At 43.5% G+C, this 19142-nt stretch overlaps 1 protein-coding gene across 2 annotated transcripts in view; it reads right to left on the bottom strand.

The window, feature by feature from the left end:
- The window catches only part of Unk (unk zinc finger), a 34153-nt gene extending 19327 nt beyond the window's left edge, over nucleotides 1-14826 (bottom strand). The window contains exon 1 of one of the 2 annotated variants that reach the window (XM_055592255.1): nucleotides 14653-14826. In XM_055592255.1, coding sequence (XP_055448230.1) covers nucleotides 14653-14756 — 104 coding nt within the window. In that variant the 5' untranslated portion in view covers nucleotides 14757-14826. The remainder of the gene's footprint in view (nucleotides 1-14652) is intronic. The other variant, XM_055592254.1, reaches the window with a different exon arrangement.
- Between the last annotated feature and the right edge of the window lie 4316 nt (nucleotides 14827-19142).

The following is a 19142-nucleotide window of genomic DNA, read 5'->3' as shown; positions in this document are numbered from 1 at the left end:
CTCCAGTTCCTGGGGATCTGACTCATGCACATGGTACACTTCCATACATGAAGGCAAATATTCATACACATAAATAAAAGCTACTTTTAATCACTATAATCAGAGATTACTAAACTTATGCATAAGCCATTATCAAAACTGTACTATATGTTTATCTAGCATTTTCCCATTCCTCTCTTACTTTATGCTAACAGGAAATCATTGGCTTCCATCTCTAATTAACTGAAACGCAGGACTTCACAAAGTTGCCCAGTATAACTGGAGCCTCTGTCTTTCAGACAGACAGGATGACAGGTGTGGACCCCTATAACCTCAGGAGAGCTGAGTTTTCAGGGGATATGTATCTGGTAAGCTTCAGCTTATCTTTGTACTTCAAAAGTCCATAGGACCCAGTACTTAAATCCCAGCACTCAGGAGGCAAAGGCTGGTGGGATCCCTCTGAACTGGAGGCCAGCCTGACCCACACAGCCAGTTTCAGCTAGCCAGGGCTAGAAAGTGATCCTGTCTCAAAAAAAAAAAAAAAAAAAAGGAAAGTTCCAAAAGGACAAAGTCTGAGAAACTAAATGGATTGATCAAGAGCCATTCTTTAAAACAAATACATTAGTAAGAAGAATTTTTAAAAAAGAACCATTCTTTAGTCAGCTCTCCAGAAACCTAGGAGGCTAAGCACCAAGGGACACTTACTTGGCCTTTCAATTCCTCCAAGATCAGAAAGGGAACAGGGCTTTGGGACTAAGCTCCCATACTGCCCTCTCCCAAAGCATACCACACTCAAGGATATACACTGAGAAGCAAAACAGACTAGTTTTGAAATAGCAATGCTTCAGGGACCCACAGGGAAACTGTGCTGAGAAACTACTCAGGCACCTGCATGAAAAGCCATCACAGCCAGGTGTCGGGGTACACACACGTAGTCCCAATACTCAGAAAGGTAAGGGAGACAGGTCACTGTGAGTCCAGGGCCAGGCTAGCCTGGGCTAGTCAAGTTCCAGATTAGCCTGCCTAACAATAAGAAAACAAATAATAAAAGACAAAAAAAAAAAAAAAACAAACTAAAATTGGGAATAGGTAAGTATCTGAGTAGCCTGATACAGTGCTACGCAGATCTGGGTTTCAATCATCCAACATGATCCCAATTTTGAACATTCTCTCTGGCATAAAAAGAAAGGTCAGAGAGTGATAGTGGAGCAATTAAACTGTCCAGTGAGTTTCTGGTGCATCTGAACCAACCAGGCACCATTGATTCTCTAACAGATCTTCAGCCAGAGTCAGGACAGTGAGATTTCAGGGCCAGCAGAGTTCACTGGACACAATGAACCTTGGGACCAGTGCTGTAGGACATTAAGCAAGTCGGCGTTGTAAGGTGAGGGCCCCTGGCTGAGTAATTATTTTATCCTCCTTGTTACTGGTGCCGCTGGGAGATCTGGTCACCATGTGCGCACCCAGCCAGAGGACTAACAGATTGAAGGAGTGGCGCTGCAATGTAACAAGGGCTAGGAGCTGCCACTTTCTTTAAAAGAAATGACATGCATCTAGATGGTAGTGGCTCATGCCTCTAATCCCAACACTGGAGAGGCAGAGGCAGGGGCAGAGGCAGAGGCAGGGGCAGGGGCAGGGGCAGGGGCAGGGGCAGGGGCAGGGGCAGGGGCAGGGGCAGGGGCAGGCATATTGCTATTAGTTTAAGCCAGCCCCATCTACATAGCTAGTTCCATGACAGCAAAGAGTATATAGAATTTTGAGGTTAGGTCTGGATACACAGTCTTGCTTGGCTGGCCTGAAACTTGCTATGTAGACCAGGCTGGTTGCTTTAAAAAAAAAGTGCATATACATACACACATGCACTATACATGTTCTAGAAACTATACACACATATAAATTTGTAAAGAACACATTTTTAAAAAATTTTTAAAATTAAAAACAAAATGAAGTCAGTAACAGTAGGTAAAAAGGCTGAGCTAGGAACTGAGCTCAGATCATCCACTTAGCAGCAATACTCACTGAGCTATCTCCCCAGCTCTACTTTCTTCTTTCTACAAGTGTTCTGTTGCTTTAAGGAGTTCAGAATTGGCACAACAGGGAAAATGAAGTTCGTGTAAGAATCATCCAAACTAGGCAGTGGTGGCGCACACCTTTATTCCCAGCGCTCGGGAGGCAGAGGCGGGCAGATCTCTGAGATTGAGGCCAGCCTGGTCTACAGAGTGAGTTCCAGGAGAGCCAAGCCTACATAAAAAAAACCCTGTCTCGAAAAACCAAAGGAAAAAAAGAATCCTCTGTATCAGTGCTGGAGAGCACAAGGAAAGTTAAAAACATTAGTTCATTCTTCCCAGAAAATACCTTGGTTTTACTGAGGTTTTTCTTCTGTACAGAGCTGTTCTTGAAAATTCCCTCATTTTAGTGGCATTTTGATACATACATTTAAATTAACATGTTATTTTATATATAATTATTATTATTATTATTATTATTATTATTATTATTATTATTATTATTATTATTATTTGAGACAAGGTTTCTCTTTGCAGGTCTGGTTTTCCTGAAACTCACTCTGTAGAGCAGATGGTCTAGAGCTCAGATCCACCTGTCTCTGGCTCCTGAGTGCTGGGAATAAAGGAGTGTGCCATCACAGCCCAGCTGTATATGCTGTTCTCTACTGGATCAGCCTAGACACAGCGTGTGAGACTAGGCAGACCATAAAGACTGGAGAGTAGGTAATGTGCAAAGAGGAGCTGTTCCCTGAAACACAGTGTTGACCACAGGTAACCATGGACTCAAGACTTTATTTTGGTGCAGATGTTGCCAAGGAATACATGTGATGAAGGCTACCAAATGAGGCAGAGAAAGGCAACTGAAAGGGGTGACTTGGGCTGAGCTCAAAACTTGGTAAGAAGTCAAGCACAGTGGTGCATCCAGTAATCCAGCACCAGGAGGCTGGGACTGACCTGTGCTCCCACAGTAAATTCCAGACTATGCAAGGAGGTCCTGCCATAAAAAGAAAAGCATTTAAAATGTGTAAGTGCCAGGAACTTTGCAACTGTGTTTGCTGAAAAATAAACAAGCATACCACACCCAGCTGCAGCTGGCTCTAAGCTCCACTTGTATGAGTTCACAGAACCCTCACAGCAACCTGCCCTGTGACTGTTTTAGTAAGCTACACATTGTGGTAGAGGTGGGCCTCACACAGTTGACATGACCATGAGACAGACCCCTTAACCACCTTGCTAACTCTTAACTGCACTTTAACTGAGCTAAAGAAAAATACAAGCAGCAAAGGTACCTGCAGCCTAGGGTACCCTGAGAGTGTGCCAAGAAGTATTTCTGTCAGGACAAACAATACCACAAGCTACTAAAAGAAAACAAGAGCTAGTCCTGGGGCACACACCTTTAATCCCAGCTCTCGGGTGGCATGGGCAGGTGGATCTTAACGAGTTTGGAGCAAGTTTCAGACCAACCAAGCAAGACTACCTATCCAGACCTAACCTCAAAATGAATGAATGAATGAAGTACAAAGAAAGACAAGTGTTAACTTTAAATATGCACTGCTAGGTATTTAATATGCACTTTATATATTCACTACAAAAGACTATTACTCAATAGTAAAACATAAGTTAGTTTTCAGGTAGAAAACACAAGTATTGGTCTCTAATGTATGCTATGCTTAGACGATTTAACTCACACAAGCCTAAAGAAAGTATTAGGTCACCCAACACCTTGTGATTAAAGTAACATCAAAAGACACAGTAAATAACAAAAATTGTTAAAACTTTAATCAATAACAGCACATAAAAGGATTGAATCAACTGTTTTCTGGATCGCACCTATCTCTCTTCTCCGAGAGTCGTTTGTAAATAGGCTAGGTCTCCATGGGAAGATAAGGCCCACCCCTCCCCACTCCTCATTAAGAAGCCAACCTTTCAGGGCTGATGATGGCCATGCGGGTCAATGCTGAACATGGGACGCAGACTGTGACATAGAAGGTAAAGGGAGAAAACATTTGAATACACTCAAGCATGACATGATGAAACTGTCATAAGCCTCATTATCTTCATCTCCTAAATAAACTGAGCCACCAACAGGGAAAGGTCACTTCACAGAGAACGCTACGACAGTTTTTAGTTGCTAGACTCCTTTCCATCTTCTCTTTCTCCTCAGCTCTTGATAATGCTTTCAAATTCTACACAATGGCAAAGAAAAAAAGGGGTAAATTGGAGGGGTTTTACAGAGAAATGATAAAACGTCTGCTGTGGTTACTACAACGAAGGTAGAAATAGTCATTAGCACCAACCTAAATGCCCATGCGCACCTCACCAGCCATCTCAAAACTAAGACACCTCAGCAGACACTCACTCCCACCTCCTTCCCACTCTCAGAAGCAAACCCAATTCACTTCATAAAGTCACTGGGGAAATATGCTTCCTTCTTTTAGGTATGTCAGTCTACAGCCAACATAAGCAACCATTAGGCTTCTCATCCTTGCTGTGTCTACTTAGCTCAAAAGCTCTCCTGCCTTCGCACATGGGAGCATTCACCTGAAGCACACACACAAGAAAAAAAAAAACACTGGAAAGCTGGGAGAAGGGCACCTTGGAGCTTTTTGCAAATCATAGGCTTTCTCATGTTAAAGAGAAGGTGCTGAGCATCATCAGCAGGCCACATGTCCAAAAGCCTCTCCATGGTAGCAGTATTTATTAAAACCTTTCAAATTTTGAAACTAATATAGTTTAAACTCATTGAAGTATTTGGTAGTTTTCATTATATTTGTTCATGTGCAATCACTGGGCTGCAAATGTACCTCAGCTGGTCCTCAGGGGCTTGTCTAACATGCATGAAGTCCTTCTCTAGGCATCCCAATCACATAAACCTGTAACCTCAACACTCAGGAGATGGAGGCAGGAAGACCAGAAGTTCAAGGCCATACTTGGGGAAATAGTAACTTTGAGGCCAGCCTAAGCCAGCTGAGACAATGCCTTTAAAGGGGGGCTGGATGTAACAGGGATAGCAGGGCACTGGGGGCGATGGGAAGAGAACCACAAATACACACTTTGTTTGAAAATGTTATACCGTACACATTATGTGCTGATTTTAAAAAATAAAAATACTTTTTAAAAATTTATTTTATGTACATTGGTGTTCTGACTGCGTTGTATGTCTATATGAAGGTGTTGGATCCCCTGGAACTGGAGTTAACAGACAGCTGTGAGCTGCCATGTGGGTGCTGGGACCTGAATCCTCTGGAAGAACAGCCAATTCTTTTTAACTGCTGAACCATCTCTCCAGCCCAAAAATAATTGTTTTTTAAAAACAGTAAACAAAAACAAAACAGTAAAGCAGTGTTACAGGGCATGTAACCCCATGAGGCAGGGGGTGGGGGCAGAGCTATGTAGAGACCCTGTCTTTTCGCAGAAAAAGAAAAAAGAAAAAAAGGTGTAATTGTCACAGTTAATTCCAGAATATTCCCACTGAACAAAAATAAATCTCATGGTCACATGTACTGTTTTACCCATGACTCTCCAGGTGTCTGCTGTCAGGAATATTAAGATTAGCTAGGGTGAATCTATAGACTGTATGCTATGTTATGGAATGCTGCATTTGTAGACAACACCAAACCAAAATTCTTGACATTTTTAATAATTAGGCTAAAATTACTTTGTATATTAGCTAAGAATAGCAGAAAATTTACACTCAGCATCTACCTTCACATAACAGATTATAATGCCCAAATCCATCCATGTTAAAGGAAGGCAGAGGCCAGGCATGGCAGTGCATGCCTTTAACCTCCAATCCCAGCACTCGGGAGCCAGATACAGGTGGATCTCTGTGAGTTCCAGGCCAGCCTGCTCTATATAGTGAGTTCCAAAACAGCCAGGGTTATATTTAGAGAGACCCTGTCTCAAAAATACGGAAGGGAGAGCAGTATTCTCAGATCAGCCACAATTGTCCATAGTTTTAACTTCTTAATATAGAAGATGTACTTGGCTAGTGGAGACCCTTCTTTAGGATCAAACGCAGATGGATTAAAGAACAACAATAAAACCAAAAAACTTTAACTACTAAACAAGTATTGTCCAGATTAGAAACATAACCAGAGGCTTTTCTCTTCACCTCCTTCCACTACTGTAAGTGGAGCTGTAGAGGGAGGCTGCTTTCATAGCTCTTGACAGAAGTTAACAGCCAGGCAAAGGTCTAGCAAGGAAGCTGGTCAGTGAGCTGCTAGGCTGCGGGGCTTAAAGTGTGTGCATGGCTTCTAAGACACACGAGAAGAGACCTCACCTTCAGGCATCAGGGTGTTGGAAGCGGGAAGTAGTAGGTCCACGAGGGTGTCTTGTTTTCTGCACTTACATGGGGTGCTATCTCCAGAGAGGCTCCTTACAGAGTGTGCCCAAGATGGATTTCTCTAAGTTGCTCTCAGAGGCGTCCAGCTGCCCTCACCAATAAGTCAGTCTTTGTAGGTTGACAGAAACCACCAGTCAAAGCAGATGCATATGGACTGTGGGGAGCCTCCTTTAGTATCTAACATGGCTGGATTAAAACAAAAAAACTTAACCATTAAGCAAATCGCAACTTTAATCATTACTTTAGATATAACAAATAACATGTAAGTGCCAAGCTCATGGCCTAGCCTCAGCATGGGCACGGAATACTTACTAACAGGATTTAGAGAATCTTAACTTAGGGCACAATGAGCCCCTTTGTTCCACAGGATATGAATTTGATTTGATAAACATGTAATTAAACTCATCCTCTCTGATGCAGCTAAGCAATGTGTTCAGTGAGTGACTTTTGCTGTTCAGTAAGTTGCACTCCAATAATGTATGTGTAGTTTTATTGCAATTTACAATGATTTAAATACATGTTCACTTCCTGAATTTTCCAAAACACAATCAGATGAAATCAAGTAAAGCTCATAACAGTAATGTAGCAACTAACAAAATTGCCTCAAAATAGCTATTGACAGAACTTCATTCTCTCTCACACACACTTTTTTTTTTTCTTTCTCTCTAGAGTCTCATGTAACCCAGGCTGGTCTTGAGGTTCTGATCTGCCTGCCTCTACCTCCTTGGTCCTAAGGTTACAAACATGCTGCCTCCCATTTTAAGCAAGCTAAGCAAACATTCTGCCAACTAAGCTACATCCTTAACCATCTCATCTTTCCTGAATAAAGCTCAAGAAACCCACTCCACGTGAGAGATTGCTAAGAATTGGTATCTATGGTCAAGTAGAACAACCTAAATTCGGTCTGAAAAACACAAGGTACAAAGAGAAAACCCACTCTTGAAAACTGTCCTCTGACCTCCCCAGCCACACACAAAATAAATAAAATGTTACAACAACAACAACAACAAAGAAACAAGGTGCTGCCTGTACAGACAGGATTATAGAGCATTTCTATTCTAAGAAATTCCCTAGAAGCCAGACCCATGGCACACAGCTGTGATCCCAGCACTCAGGGAACCCAAGGCAGGCAGATCTCTGTGAGTTCAAGAAATCACCTAGAGGGCAGATGTGCTGCATGCCTTTATCCCTTTGCTGGCAAGCAGCTCTGAGTTAAAGGATAGCCTAATTTACATAGTAAATTCCAGGTAAGCCAGGGCTACAGAGCGAGACTTAAAAAAAAAAAGACAAAATTACCACCAAGGCTTTTCAGTAACTAGAATTTCATTTTCCTGTATCAAGAGCATTAACAAGTCTGCAAATCAACCAAAGCTGAAGGACTCCAAAACAGATATGTCTTTGAAGCACACTTCCTCTTACAGGAGCAAAAATAACAAAAGAAAGTAGTATGTTAAATGATCCTTTTCTCAGCTCATCCTAGTGGTGGAAGCCTTTAATCCTAGCTAGCACTCTCCAGAGACAGAGGCAGGCAAATTTTATCTTGGTCTACAGAGTGAGTTCCAGGACAGGCAGAGCTACAACACAGCAAGCCCTCAAGGAACAAACCATCTGCCCTTTCAAGCAAAGTTTAATTTCCCATCTCTCTGTGTGTAAGCACATGCACATGTGTGTACAGGTCAGAGAATAACCTGGTAGAGCTGATTCTCTCCTTCCACCTTCATGTGGGTTCCTGAATTGAGCATTGAACCCAGGTTGCTGGATTTACCCAATTACTTGTATCCACTGAGCCCTAGCACCAGGCCCTCAACTAACTGTCTTTTGTTCGTGTTTTTGTTTTGCTTTTGAGACAAGGTCTTTCCAGATAGCCGAGGCTGTCCTAGAACTCAAGAGATCTGCCTTCCTCTGAATGGGATCAAAGGCATATACCATCACACTCGGCCTAAATGCTTTTCTATCTTTCTTTTCTTTCCCCCTACAGGATCTCATATACCACCCCAGGCTGTTTTCCAACCCACTCTGTAGGACACTCCCAATGTGCGCCTCTTCACTGTGAATCCCAGACTGGTATGGGATTCACAACATAGCCTAAGTGACCTGAAATTTACAGCAATCCTCCAGCTTCTGGAGTGCTCAGAGTACAATCAGTATGCCTGGTTCAACTACTTTTTTTAAATTATGATATTTTTTTTCTATGTATACAAGTGTTTCTCCTACATGTATGTTTGTGCACCATGTGCCTGGAGCCTATAGATGCCAGAAAGGTGGCATCAGACACCCGGGACCTGGAGTTACAGAGAGCTGTGAGCCTTCTTGGTGAGAAGACTGGAAACTGCTCCCTGGAAGAGCAAATTACTCTAAACCATTGAGACATCTCTCCAGCCTGTCAGCTAATCTTTTCTTTCTTTCCGTGTGTGTGTGTGTGTGTGTGTGTGTGTGTGTGTGTGTGTGTGTGTTTGAGGCAGGGTTTCTCTGTGTAGTGTTGGTTGCCCTGGAACTTCTGTAGCCCAGGCTGGCCTCAAATTCAGAGCTCCTCCTCCCCCTGCCTCCTGAGTGCTGGGATTAAAGGCCTGCACCACCACCACCACCCGGCCAACATCTTATTCTTAAATCTGTTTTTCATAAACTCTAATATTCAAAGTAGACTTGTTGGGCTGGAGAGATGGCTCAGAATCTAAGAGCACTGACTGCTCTTCCAGAGGTCCTGAGTTCAATTCCCAGCAACCACATGGTGACTCACAACCATCTATAATGTGATCTAATGCTCTCTTCTGGCCTGCAGGTGTACATGCAGACAGAACACTGTATACATAATAAATAAATCTTTAAAAAAATAGAAAAGAAAAAAGAAAGCAGACTTGTTATAAACAAGGCTGGCCTAAATTTATCCCTTGTCAAGCAGAGACACATGTGGTTCTTATGTTGTAAATGTACTAACACACCATTTTTCCCGAGTGCTAATCAAATAAATACTTGGAACTACACAACAGACAGAACTCTGATATAATAATGTTTTTCTACAAGGACTGGATTCATCAAGTCTAGCACAAGTGGCAGCAACCATTTGCTAAAAGGATTATTTCAGTTTTCCTTAATGTGAGATTATTTAAAAGATTAGGGAGAAATAGCAACAAAATAACTGTTCTTCAAACTACTCTTTTCATAAATTTTTTTGTTACTGGAGTGTTCAAGCCTTCTTGGACACACCTCTATAATCCCAGCACCAGGGAGGTAGAGGCAGGCTGAGCTTCATTGAGAGAACTGTCCCAAAACAAACCCCCTTAAAAGCAACACATCAGAAAGTTTTTTTTCTTTTCTTGTTTTCTTTTGTGCACGCGCGCGCACACACACATTTCAAAACAGGGTTTCTCTGTGTAGCCCTGGCTGTCCTAGGCTCGCTTTGTAGACCAGGCTGGCCTCAAACTCACAGATATCCACCTGCCTCTGCCTCCTGAGTTCTAGGATTACAGGCGTGAGCCACCAAGCAGGGCCAGGAAGTTTTAAAAGACAAAACAGTTTGGGACTGGAAAGATGGTTCAGCAGGTAAGAGCACTGGCTGCTCTTCCAAAGGACTAGGGTTCAACTACCAGCACCACACAGCAGGTCACAATTGTCTATAACTCCCATTCCAGGGAGTTATCTGACACCTTCAGATAACATATGTGTAGTTAAACATCAATGTACAGAAAATAAGAAATAAATTACACTCCTTCTGCAGGCTGCAAGGGGCAGGCTCTTGTCAGTCAAACCTTTTCTATTAGGCTATCAGTGGTGGTGCACTCAGGAGGCAAGGGCAGAAGGATCTCTATGAGCTTGAGACCACTCTGGTCTACAAAGTAAGTTTTAGGACAGTCAGAATGACACAGAGAACTCCCATCTTGAAAAACCAAGAATAAACAAAAAACACAAACAAACAAACAAAAAAACGGGGCTGAAGAGAAGGCTCAGTGGTTAAGAGTATTGGTTGTTCTTCCAGAGGACCCAGGTTCAGTTCCCAGCACCCACATGGCAGCTCACAACTGTTGTAGCTCCAGTTCCTGGGGATCCAACACCCTCAGACATATATGCAGGCACAACACTAAAGCACATAAAATAATAATAAAGTAAAAAACAAAACCGAACTGGAAGGTAGGTGGAGACAAGGGTACCTCACACAGTGAATGCCAGGTCTGCCTGTGCTGTGTATGAAGACTGTCTCAAAAACTTGCGTCCACTAATCCCTAAGGACAACAACTGAGCTTACCTTAGTAACACAGAGCACACCAGGGACACCAAGCACGCTTGTACCACCTGTGTTCTCAATTTCCACACTTGGTCCTGGATGATCAAGTTTCCCAAACCATCAGCTTCTGCATTCCATAATAGACAGCTGATTTCTCTGATTTTTTTCCTTTGGGGGGAGGGGGTTGTTTTGCTTTGTTTTGTTGGTGTTTTTGAGACAGGGTTCTCTGTGTAGCCTTGGCTGTCTTGGAATCACTTTGTAGGCCAGGCTGGACTTGAACTCAAAAGATCCATTTGCCTCTGCCAGCGCCACCAGCTGTTTTTTGTTTTTTCGAGACAGGGTCTCTCTATGTAGCCCTGGCTATTTCTCTGATTTTTTTTTCTCTTTCTTTCTTTCTTTCTTTCTTTCTTTCTTTCTTTCTTTCTTTTTTTTTTTTTTTTTAAGACAATACATACATACTAAGTGGTGGTGGTAGTGGACACCTCTGCCACTCAGGAGGCCGAGGCAGGGGCAGAGGCAGAGGCAGAGGCAGGCAGATCTCTGTGAGTTTGAGGACAGCCTGATCTACAGAGCAAGGATAGCCAGTTACAGATACAGTTCCAGGATAGCCAGGGCTACACAGAGAAACCCTGTTTTGAAAAGCCAAACAAATAAACAACAACAAAAATACACAGATCAATAATCTCCATCTTTCAGTTAAGCTTGGACATGTCATAAATTCCTGTTGATTTAGAAGATGTCTCAAGCTGGTGAGAGGACTCAGAAGGTAAAGACACTTTCCACCAAATCTGATTCCTGGAACCTAGATAGTGAGAAGTCACTCCCACACATCATCCTCATGCCACATGCACACCCAAAATCAGCAATGTTTAAATAGATAGATAGATAGATAGATAGGGATGCCTCAAGAAACCAGGCACAGTTGGGCACACTTGTAATCCCAGCACTCGGGGAGGCAGAGGCAGGCAGATCTCTCAGTTCCAGGCTAGCACCGTTCTACAAAACAAGCCTAGGACAGCCAACGCTACAGAGAAACTCTGCCTCCAAAAAGAAAAACAAAAAACAAAAAAGATGCCTCAGGAGACAAGTTCCAGGATTCTCTACCAACCCTCAAGGAATAGAAAAACAAACAGCCACCGTTAAGAATTAAAAGGACAAAAAATTCAGATATTAGAACTGGAGACTTGGCTCAGCAGTTAAAAGCACTGGCTGCTCTTCCAGAGGACCCCAGTTCAATTCCCACCACCCACATGGTAGCTAACAACCATCTGCAACTTTAGTTCCAGAGGATCTGATGCCCCTTTCTGGCCTTCAACAGCACCAGGCATGCTCCTGATGCACATATACATGCAGGCAAATATTAGACAAATAAAATAAAAATAATTTTTAAAAAATTTCAGATGCTGAGCCAGGCACAAACAATTCAGATACTGACAATGATACTGCGTCCACTCCTCTCATCTGTAACTTTAGAATGATTAGAAAACCATTCTAATGTCACTTCATAGTGTCTCAATGAACACAGAACACAGAAAATGCAGACTGCAGCCATTTGTGGTGGCCACCTGCTGTATGCATCCCAGAATTCTGCAGGAGGCAGAAAAAAGGATCCCCGTGGGAGACCAATCTGAGCAACACAGTGAGGTTTTGGCTAGCCAAAGCCATAGTAAGGCCTTATCCTAAAGCAACAACAAACAAGATGGCTGTGGAGATTGCTCTGTGGGTGTTTGCTGAAAGCATGAGGACCTGAATTTGAATCATCATCATCATGTAAAAAGCCAGGCATGGCCACACGTTTATAACCCCAATGTTAGGAGGCTGGGGGAAAAGTAGACCCTAGCAACTCACTGGACAACTTCAGGTTCAGTAAAATAACCTTTTTTTTTTTTCTTTTTAAGATTTATTTATCATCAGGCACAGTGACACACACCTGTAATCCCAGCACTCAGAGAGGAGGAGGCAGGCGGACCTCTGTGAGATCCAGAACAGCCAAGGCTACACACAGAAACCCTGTCTCGGAGAAAAAAAAAAAAAAAAAAAAAAGATTTATCCACTTTATGTATATGGGTGTTCTGTCTAGATGTATGTCTGCACACCAGAAGAGAACATGGGATCCCCATGGGACTACAGTTAGAGACAGGTGTGAGCTGCCATGTGGGTGCTGGGAATTGAAGCCAGGACCTCTGCAAGAACAGCCAGTGCTCTTAACTATGGAGTCATCTCTCCAGCCCAGAGAAGCAATCTTAAGGAAATAAGGAGTGACAGAACACCTTATGTTTTAATACCTCCCAAGTGCACACACACACATCCACAAAAAGAAACCAAAATTTATTCAAATTTGCTTGAAATTGTTCCAAAAACCATGATCTAAGTAACCAGAGATCATTAAAAAGTTCCAAAATGAGGCCCACTGGTACAGATTTATAATCGCAGATACTCAGGAGTCTGAGGCAGGAGGATACAGAGTTCAAGGCTTGTCTGAGATACAGCAGAAGCTCTAGGCCAACCAAAGCAATTTAGTGAGATCCTACCTTAAAAAGTATTAAATAAACAAGTGTGTGTGTGTGTGTGTGTGTGTGTGTGTGTGTGTGTGTCTAGGTACAGCTCAATGGAAGAGCCCTTTCCCAACATGCAAGAGACCCAGGCTCAGTTTCCAACATTACCACACAAGTTCTGGACTGGGAGACGGCAGAGTTGGTAAAGCACATACTGTCAAGCTTAGCCATCTGAGTTCAATCCCTAGAATCCACATGGTGAAAGGAGAGAACCAATTCCTTCAAACAGTTTTGACTTCCACATCTGTGCACGGCATGCGTGTTCCCACATATTTACATACAAATAAATACAATTTTTAAAATGCCAATAATTTTTCAGATTTGCAAATCAAGACCACACTATTGTGTGGCCAGATAAGTAACATTATTCTGGCGTTAGACCTTCTTATAAAAAGCAATAGCAAGGTTGCAGAGAAAACTCTGGTAGAAAGGACCAACAAACTGACCACCATTTGAAAGGCTAACCTGAGTTACACTGCAGTCAAGCTCCGAAGATGTCAGTCAACATCAGTCACTCAGAGAAACCATCGCCTATAACCAATGTTCCCAGCTCCATCTCCCAAAAGGCCTTCTAAGCGTCAAGCCAGAGCTCCTCCTGCCTGCTTCTAGTTCTCTGTATTCCTGACAGATGTTTCCTGCTCCTGGCTTACTTGAGTGTTGTTCAGATTAGATTCTGAAATCTCCACAGGTCGAGATATCCTAAATGTGCACATCATTCAGGCGCCCAACGGGGATCTGAGGCACTCCTGGCACAGCAGGGAAGGGAAACACAGTTCTACCAGAGGAACCACATCCTTGCCCTTTGTCCCACAACACCTAGGCCTACTGTGACATGACAGCAATGAAAACAGGTACCTAAGCCTGCACACACGAAGCTTTCCAGAGGTTTTCCATTTTGACAATCTTTCACGTCGGCTACCTGAGGTTCCCTCTCTTGCCAGATTCTGAAGAGGCCTGCGATCACATAGCAGCTTGAGCGTCGCTGGCTCAGGCTGAACAAGTACAGCCTTCAAAAAGTGGTTCCGTTACTGCACGTTTGACTGTTTAAAGGAATTTCAAGCATGGGTAATCCTCGTGGACACCCTAACGGGCCTTCGAGATACAAAAGACCTCCAGTGCACGGAGCCTCCACCCGAGACTTAGAGAAAACTGTCGTTTCTAGACAGGTCTAGGGCTGGGTGCTACAGAACTCGACTTGTCATGTCGTGGACTTATCGCTCCCAAAGAGCCTGGTTCTGTGGTTTTAAGGTCTAAGGAACATTCAGGCCTCCAAGGCCTAGCCTGAGAAATGTGTATTCGGGACCCGAGCTCCTGCCTTCCCAACTCGGAGGCTGGGACCGAGTTTCCCGCCCCACAGCCCGACCAGAGGTTGGTGACAGTTGAAGGAAGCTGGGACCGGCCCCAGCAGGTTGGAACCGGTCTGGGCCGAGCTGGAGAAGGAAAGGGGGGGGGAGGGAGAGACAGCCTCGCGCTCTCCCTGCGCGCGTGACTCACGCTGGCCGCTGACGTCAGGCGTGCGCGCGCGGCGGGGGGGTTTGCTCTACGTACGTGTAGTGCTGCGGTTTCTCGGGCTGTGCCTGCAGCACCTGAGCGGTAGCGGCCGGGGGCGCCGAGGAAGCTGCCGAGCCGCCGGGCCCGGGGCCCTTCGACATGGTCCTGTCTTCCTGCCTCTTCGCCGCTCCCCTTTTATTATTCAGTCTGCGCGGTCCGCGCCGAGGACCCACAGCGCCTGCGCCGCGCCACGAGAACGTGAAGACCCCCCGCACGGCAGCAAAGAATGCTGGGAGTTGTGGTCCTCCTTTCCGCTCAAATTTTACTGTAGGCACAGGTTCGCTGGCAAAGCGCAAAACCACAAAACCCAGGGATCTTTGCGGATGGTGTCCCGGATGCGAGGGACCCGCGATGGATTGTGGTAATTGTAGTCTCGTTGCTCTTACTATAACCAGAGCGTTTTCAGTATGGTAAAAGAAGAACTCTTCCTTGAAACTGGAACCTCCGGAATTCAAGGATCCAGTTAGGGAGGTCTTAGACGATTCCACCAACAATGTTTCAAGTGTAATTACACTGCCAACAATGCAGTAATTACCTTGCCTCCGTAACGGTACAGTTTGTGCACGGTTTCTAAAGTCAGCCTAGAGCATTTCCTCCAACCACGCAAGCTTGTCAGCCAACAACTGCATAAGAAGGTAGTAGCAACCTGTAAATCACCAGAGAAAATATGCCTGATTGCAGACAGCTTGAAGAAGCTTTGTTAAAGAAAAGTTACAATACACCATATTGATCCGTGCTTCATTAACATTTACCAACCCTGAAACCTGGAACCCCTCCACTTGGGCTCCTTCTGAACTCAGTGGCTGGCCCAAACACCTTGTTTCCAGTCTGTTAAGTTCCAAGGGAGAACTTAATCTCTATTTAGTCTCTTAGATACACTGCTTAATTGTTGAGAAGTATCGTGATAGACTCCATATGAAGAGCCAGGGTTTGAGTAAGAAGTGAGTTATAGAGCCAGGCATGGTGGTGCACGCCTGTGATCCCAGCACTTTGGGTGGCAGAGGGTGGAGGATCACTGTGAGTTTGAGGCCAGCCTGGTCTACAAAGCAAGTGCAGGACAGCCAGGATTACACAGAGAAACCATGTTTTTTTGAAAAAGAAAGAAAAGAGAGAGATGAAGGAAGGGAGAAGGAGAGAGAGAGAAAGAAAAAGAAAGAAAGAAAGAAAAAGAAAGAAAGAAAGAAATGAAAGAAACAATTTAGGCATTTGAGTTTGTTTTTTTTGTTTTGTTTTGGTTTTGTTTTTTTTAATGATCTCTATCGTCTGGATAGAGTGGCACATGCCTGAGGGCAGAAAATCACAAGTTCCATGACAAGCTGGGCTACATACTAAAACCCTATCTCAAAACAACAACAACAACAAAAAACTGAAAAAAAAAACAAAACAGGGTGGCACATGCCTAGACCCCAGCACTCAGGAAGCAAAGGAAGGTGAGTTCAAAATCAGTCTTATACATAGGTAGTTCCAGGCCAGCCTTTCTACCCTGTCTAAAATCCACAACAGGAACAGCAAACAACGATAGGATGGCCGAAGGGGCAGAGGCAGAATACCTGAGTTTGTCCCGGGAACTGGGTAAAGGTGGAAGGAGAGGACCCACCCCACAAAGCGCCTTTTGATTTCCACATGGGCACACACGTGCCCCTCATACACACCATGTACACGATACCAAAAATAAAAATACCCATCATAGATACGCAAAACTTTTCGCTTGACTTTGTTTTCTATATTCAATCTATGTCAAATTCATTTTTTTGCTTGTGAATGTGTGTGTATATGTGTGTGTGTGTGTGTGTGTGTGTGTGTGTGTGTGTGTGTGTATAATGTTTGCTTGGTTTTGGATATTTTGAGACAGAGTTTCTTTGTGTAGCCCTGGTTGTTCTGGAACCAACTCTGTAGAACAGACTGGCCTTGAACTCAGAGATTCACCTTCCTCTGCCTCCCTAGGTCTGGGATTAAAAGTGTGAGCCGCCATCGCCCATCTTTTTTGTTTTGTTTTGTTTTGTTTTGTTATTGAGGTAGGATCTTACTTTGTAGCCCTGGCTGGCTTGAAACTTGGTGTGTAGATCAAGCTAAACTTGAATTAAAAAAAAAAGACTTTCCTGCCTCTGGCCCCCACTGCTGGGATTACAGGAATGCCATTGAACACAGCTAGTCAAATCCATTGGTCTCAAAACTGATTTGTTTTGTTAAATGAAAATCATGTTAGTTAATGATTGTCTCATTAAAGAAATACATCTGGGCTGGGCTGTAACTTAGTTGGTATAAGCAAACATGAATCCTGAGTTAGATCTTCAGCATCAATTAAATATGTGTGGTGGCACACACCTGTAATTCGAACTTACACAAGGTGGGGGCAAGATCTCAGTTTGATCACTTGCATGATTGGAGAAGAAAACAGGCTCCATATATGCACCATGGCGAAAATAAATAAATTATAATTTTAAAACCCTTTTTAAGCCGGGGGGGGGCACTTGGGAAACAGAGGCAGGCAGATCTCTGAGTTTGAGGCCAACCTGGTCTACAGAGTGAGTTCCAGGACAGCCAGGGCTACAAAGGAAACCATGTCTTGAATAAAAAATTAAGCCTACGATGGGTAATTATGTCATAATCTTTAATTCTGGCATATTTCTTAAATAAATGTTTTAAAACCATATTTATCTCAAGTAAATCTACATAGGTCAAGTTCATAGAAAATAGAGACAATCTCCCTGGCAATAATCAATGAGAATCGGTTGAGAATCAGGTGGGAAAAATCTCCCCAGTGTTTCAGATATAGTTTAAAAGAATAGCCATTATGATCATATGTCTTAGGTAATTGTGCCTCAGAGAGGCATATGCCTTAGGCAATTGTGCCACAGAGAAGGTCACCTCGCCCCTCTAACTTTTACCTAATCCTGTAACGTCAAGGCATGTGCCCCCCCTGTTGCTGTCATGGAAACATGTGCCCCCCTGCTTGCTGTCATGGAAACCCCCTGATCACAGACTTTCCCTTTAAAAGCCCTGCTCACTCAGAGCTCGGGGTCCCACTTCTCTGCTGCTGCGTCAGTGAGACTTGGGTCCCGAGTTTGGTTGCTCTCATAACAAGGCTCTCTTGCTATTGTATCGAGTCGTCTCCTGGTGGTCTCTGAGGGTCCTGCGATCCTGGCATTGCACCCCTTTTTAAAGAATGAAGCTGGGTGTAGTTGTTGACAATCATTTTTAGTCATAGCAATTGGACGCAGTGAGTTTGAAGCCATCCTAGTCTACACAGCCAGTTCCAGGCCAGCCAAACTGCATAGTGAGGGCCTCTCTACAGGGGGAGGGGACTGAAGCACATTTCAAATAACTTAAGTGTAAAAAAGGGTGGGGCAAGGGAAATGTTAGTGTTCAAGAGTGACACATACTTTGTTGTTTTTTTTTTTAATTTAGTTCTGTGTAACCTCACACTGAAAGCCAATTTGTCAGCTTACAAAGCTGACAAACTGGTATTTCCTAAACAGGCTAAGTTAATTGTTTTGCCACTAGAACTATATGAAGATGAACAGCTCCAAAAGGACAACTAGAAATGATACTGAACGGCTTTATTTTTATGATTAAATCCAAGGAATTGTTTTGTATGTTGTCCCTTGAAATCCTCAGGTTTGAAGTCACTGCAGAAACTATGGTGCACAGATTTAATTTTTTTGTTTGTTTTCAAGACAGGGCTTCTCTGTGTAGACTTGACTGCCCTGGACTCTACCTCTATGCATGCACTACCTTGCCCAGCCATAGTTTTATTTTTTATTTTTATTTTTTTTTTTGAGACAGGATCTCTCTGAGGCTGGCCTCAAACTCATAGTGATCTGCCTGCCTCTGCCTCCTGAGCACTGGGATTAAAGGCGTGTGCCACCATGCCTGGCTCACAGCTTTAATTTTTAATAAAAGTATAATAAGAGCTTCAAGATGAGCATGTACTGTAGAATTAGAAGATATCATCCCAAACTGCTTAATTTACTGAAGAGGAAATCAGAACCCAGAAAAGTTAGGTAACTTGCAGAAAGTCGCTCAGCAAGTTAATGAAGGAAAAGATACAGGGACAGCATGGGAGCCCAGCTGATGAATTGTATTTACTGTCACTCTGACAGCAATGCCGTGGGATTGAACCCGGGGCTTCACCTTACCACTCCAGGCAAGTGTGTTGTACTCCTGCCCCTCACCTCATTTGTGTGTGTGTTGATTATATTTCAGTTCCTCCCCATTTCCTGTGCCACTTTTCCTCCCACTTGTCAATTCAGGAAAAAGAAAAAAATATATATAACTATCAACTAATAGATGGACGCATTACTCTATCACTCTTAGATGGATAAATTACATCTACATCTTGTTTTTTTTCCCCTGTGGTAGGTTTTAGATTTCTTTTGACAACTCCTAAAACACAGAGAAAAATAGCCGGGTATGATGGCACATGGATGTAATCCTAGCACTCAAGAAGCAGAAGGCAGGAGGATTGCCACAAGCTGAAGTCTATC

This window comes from Psammomys obesus, unplaced genomic scaffold (assembly GCF_907164565.1).
Source record: "Psammomys obesus unplaced genomic scaffold, mPsaObe1.curated_primary_1811, whole genome shotgun sequence".
NCBI lineage: Eukaryota > Metazoa > Chordata > Mammalia > Rodentia > Muridae > Psammomys > Psammomys obesus.
Note: the sequence above shows the minus strand (reverse complement) of the source record. Positions and strands in the feature narration are given on the sequence as shown.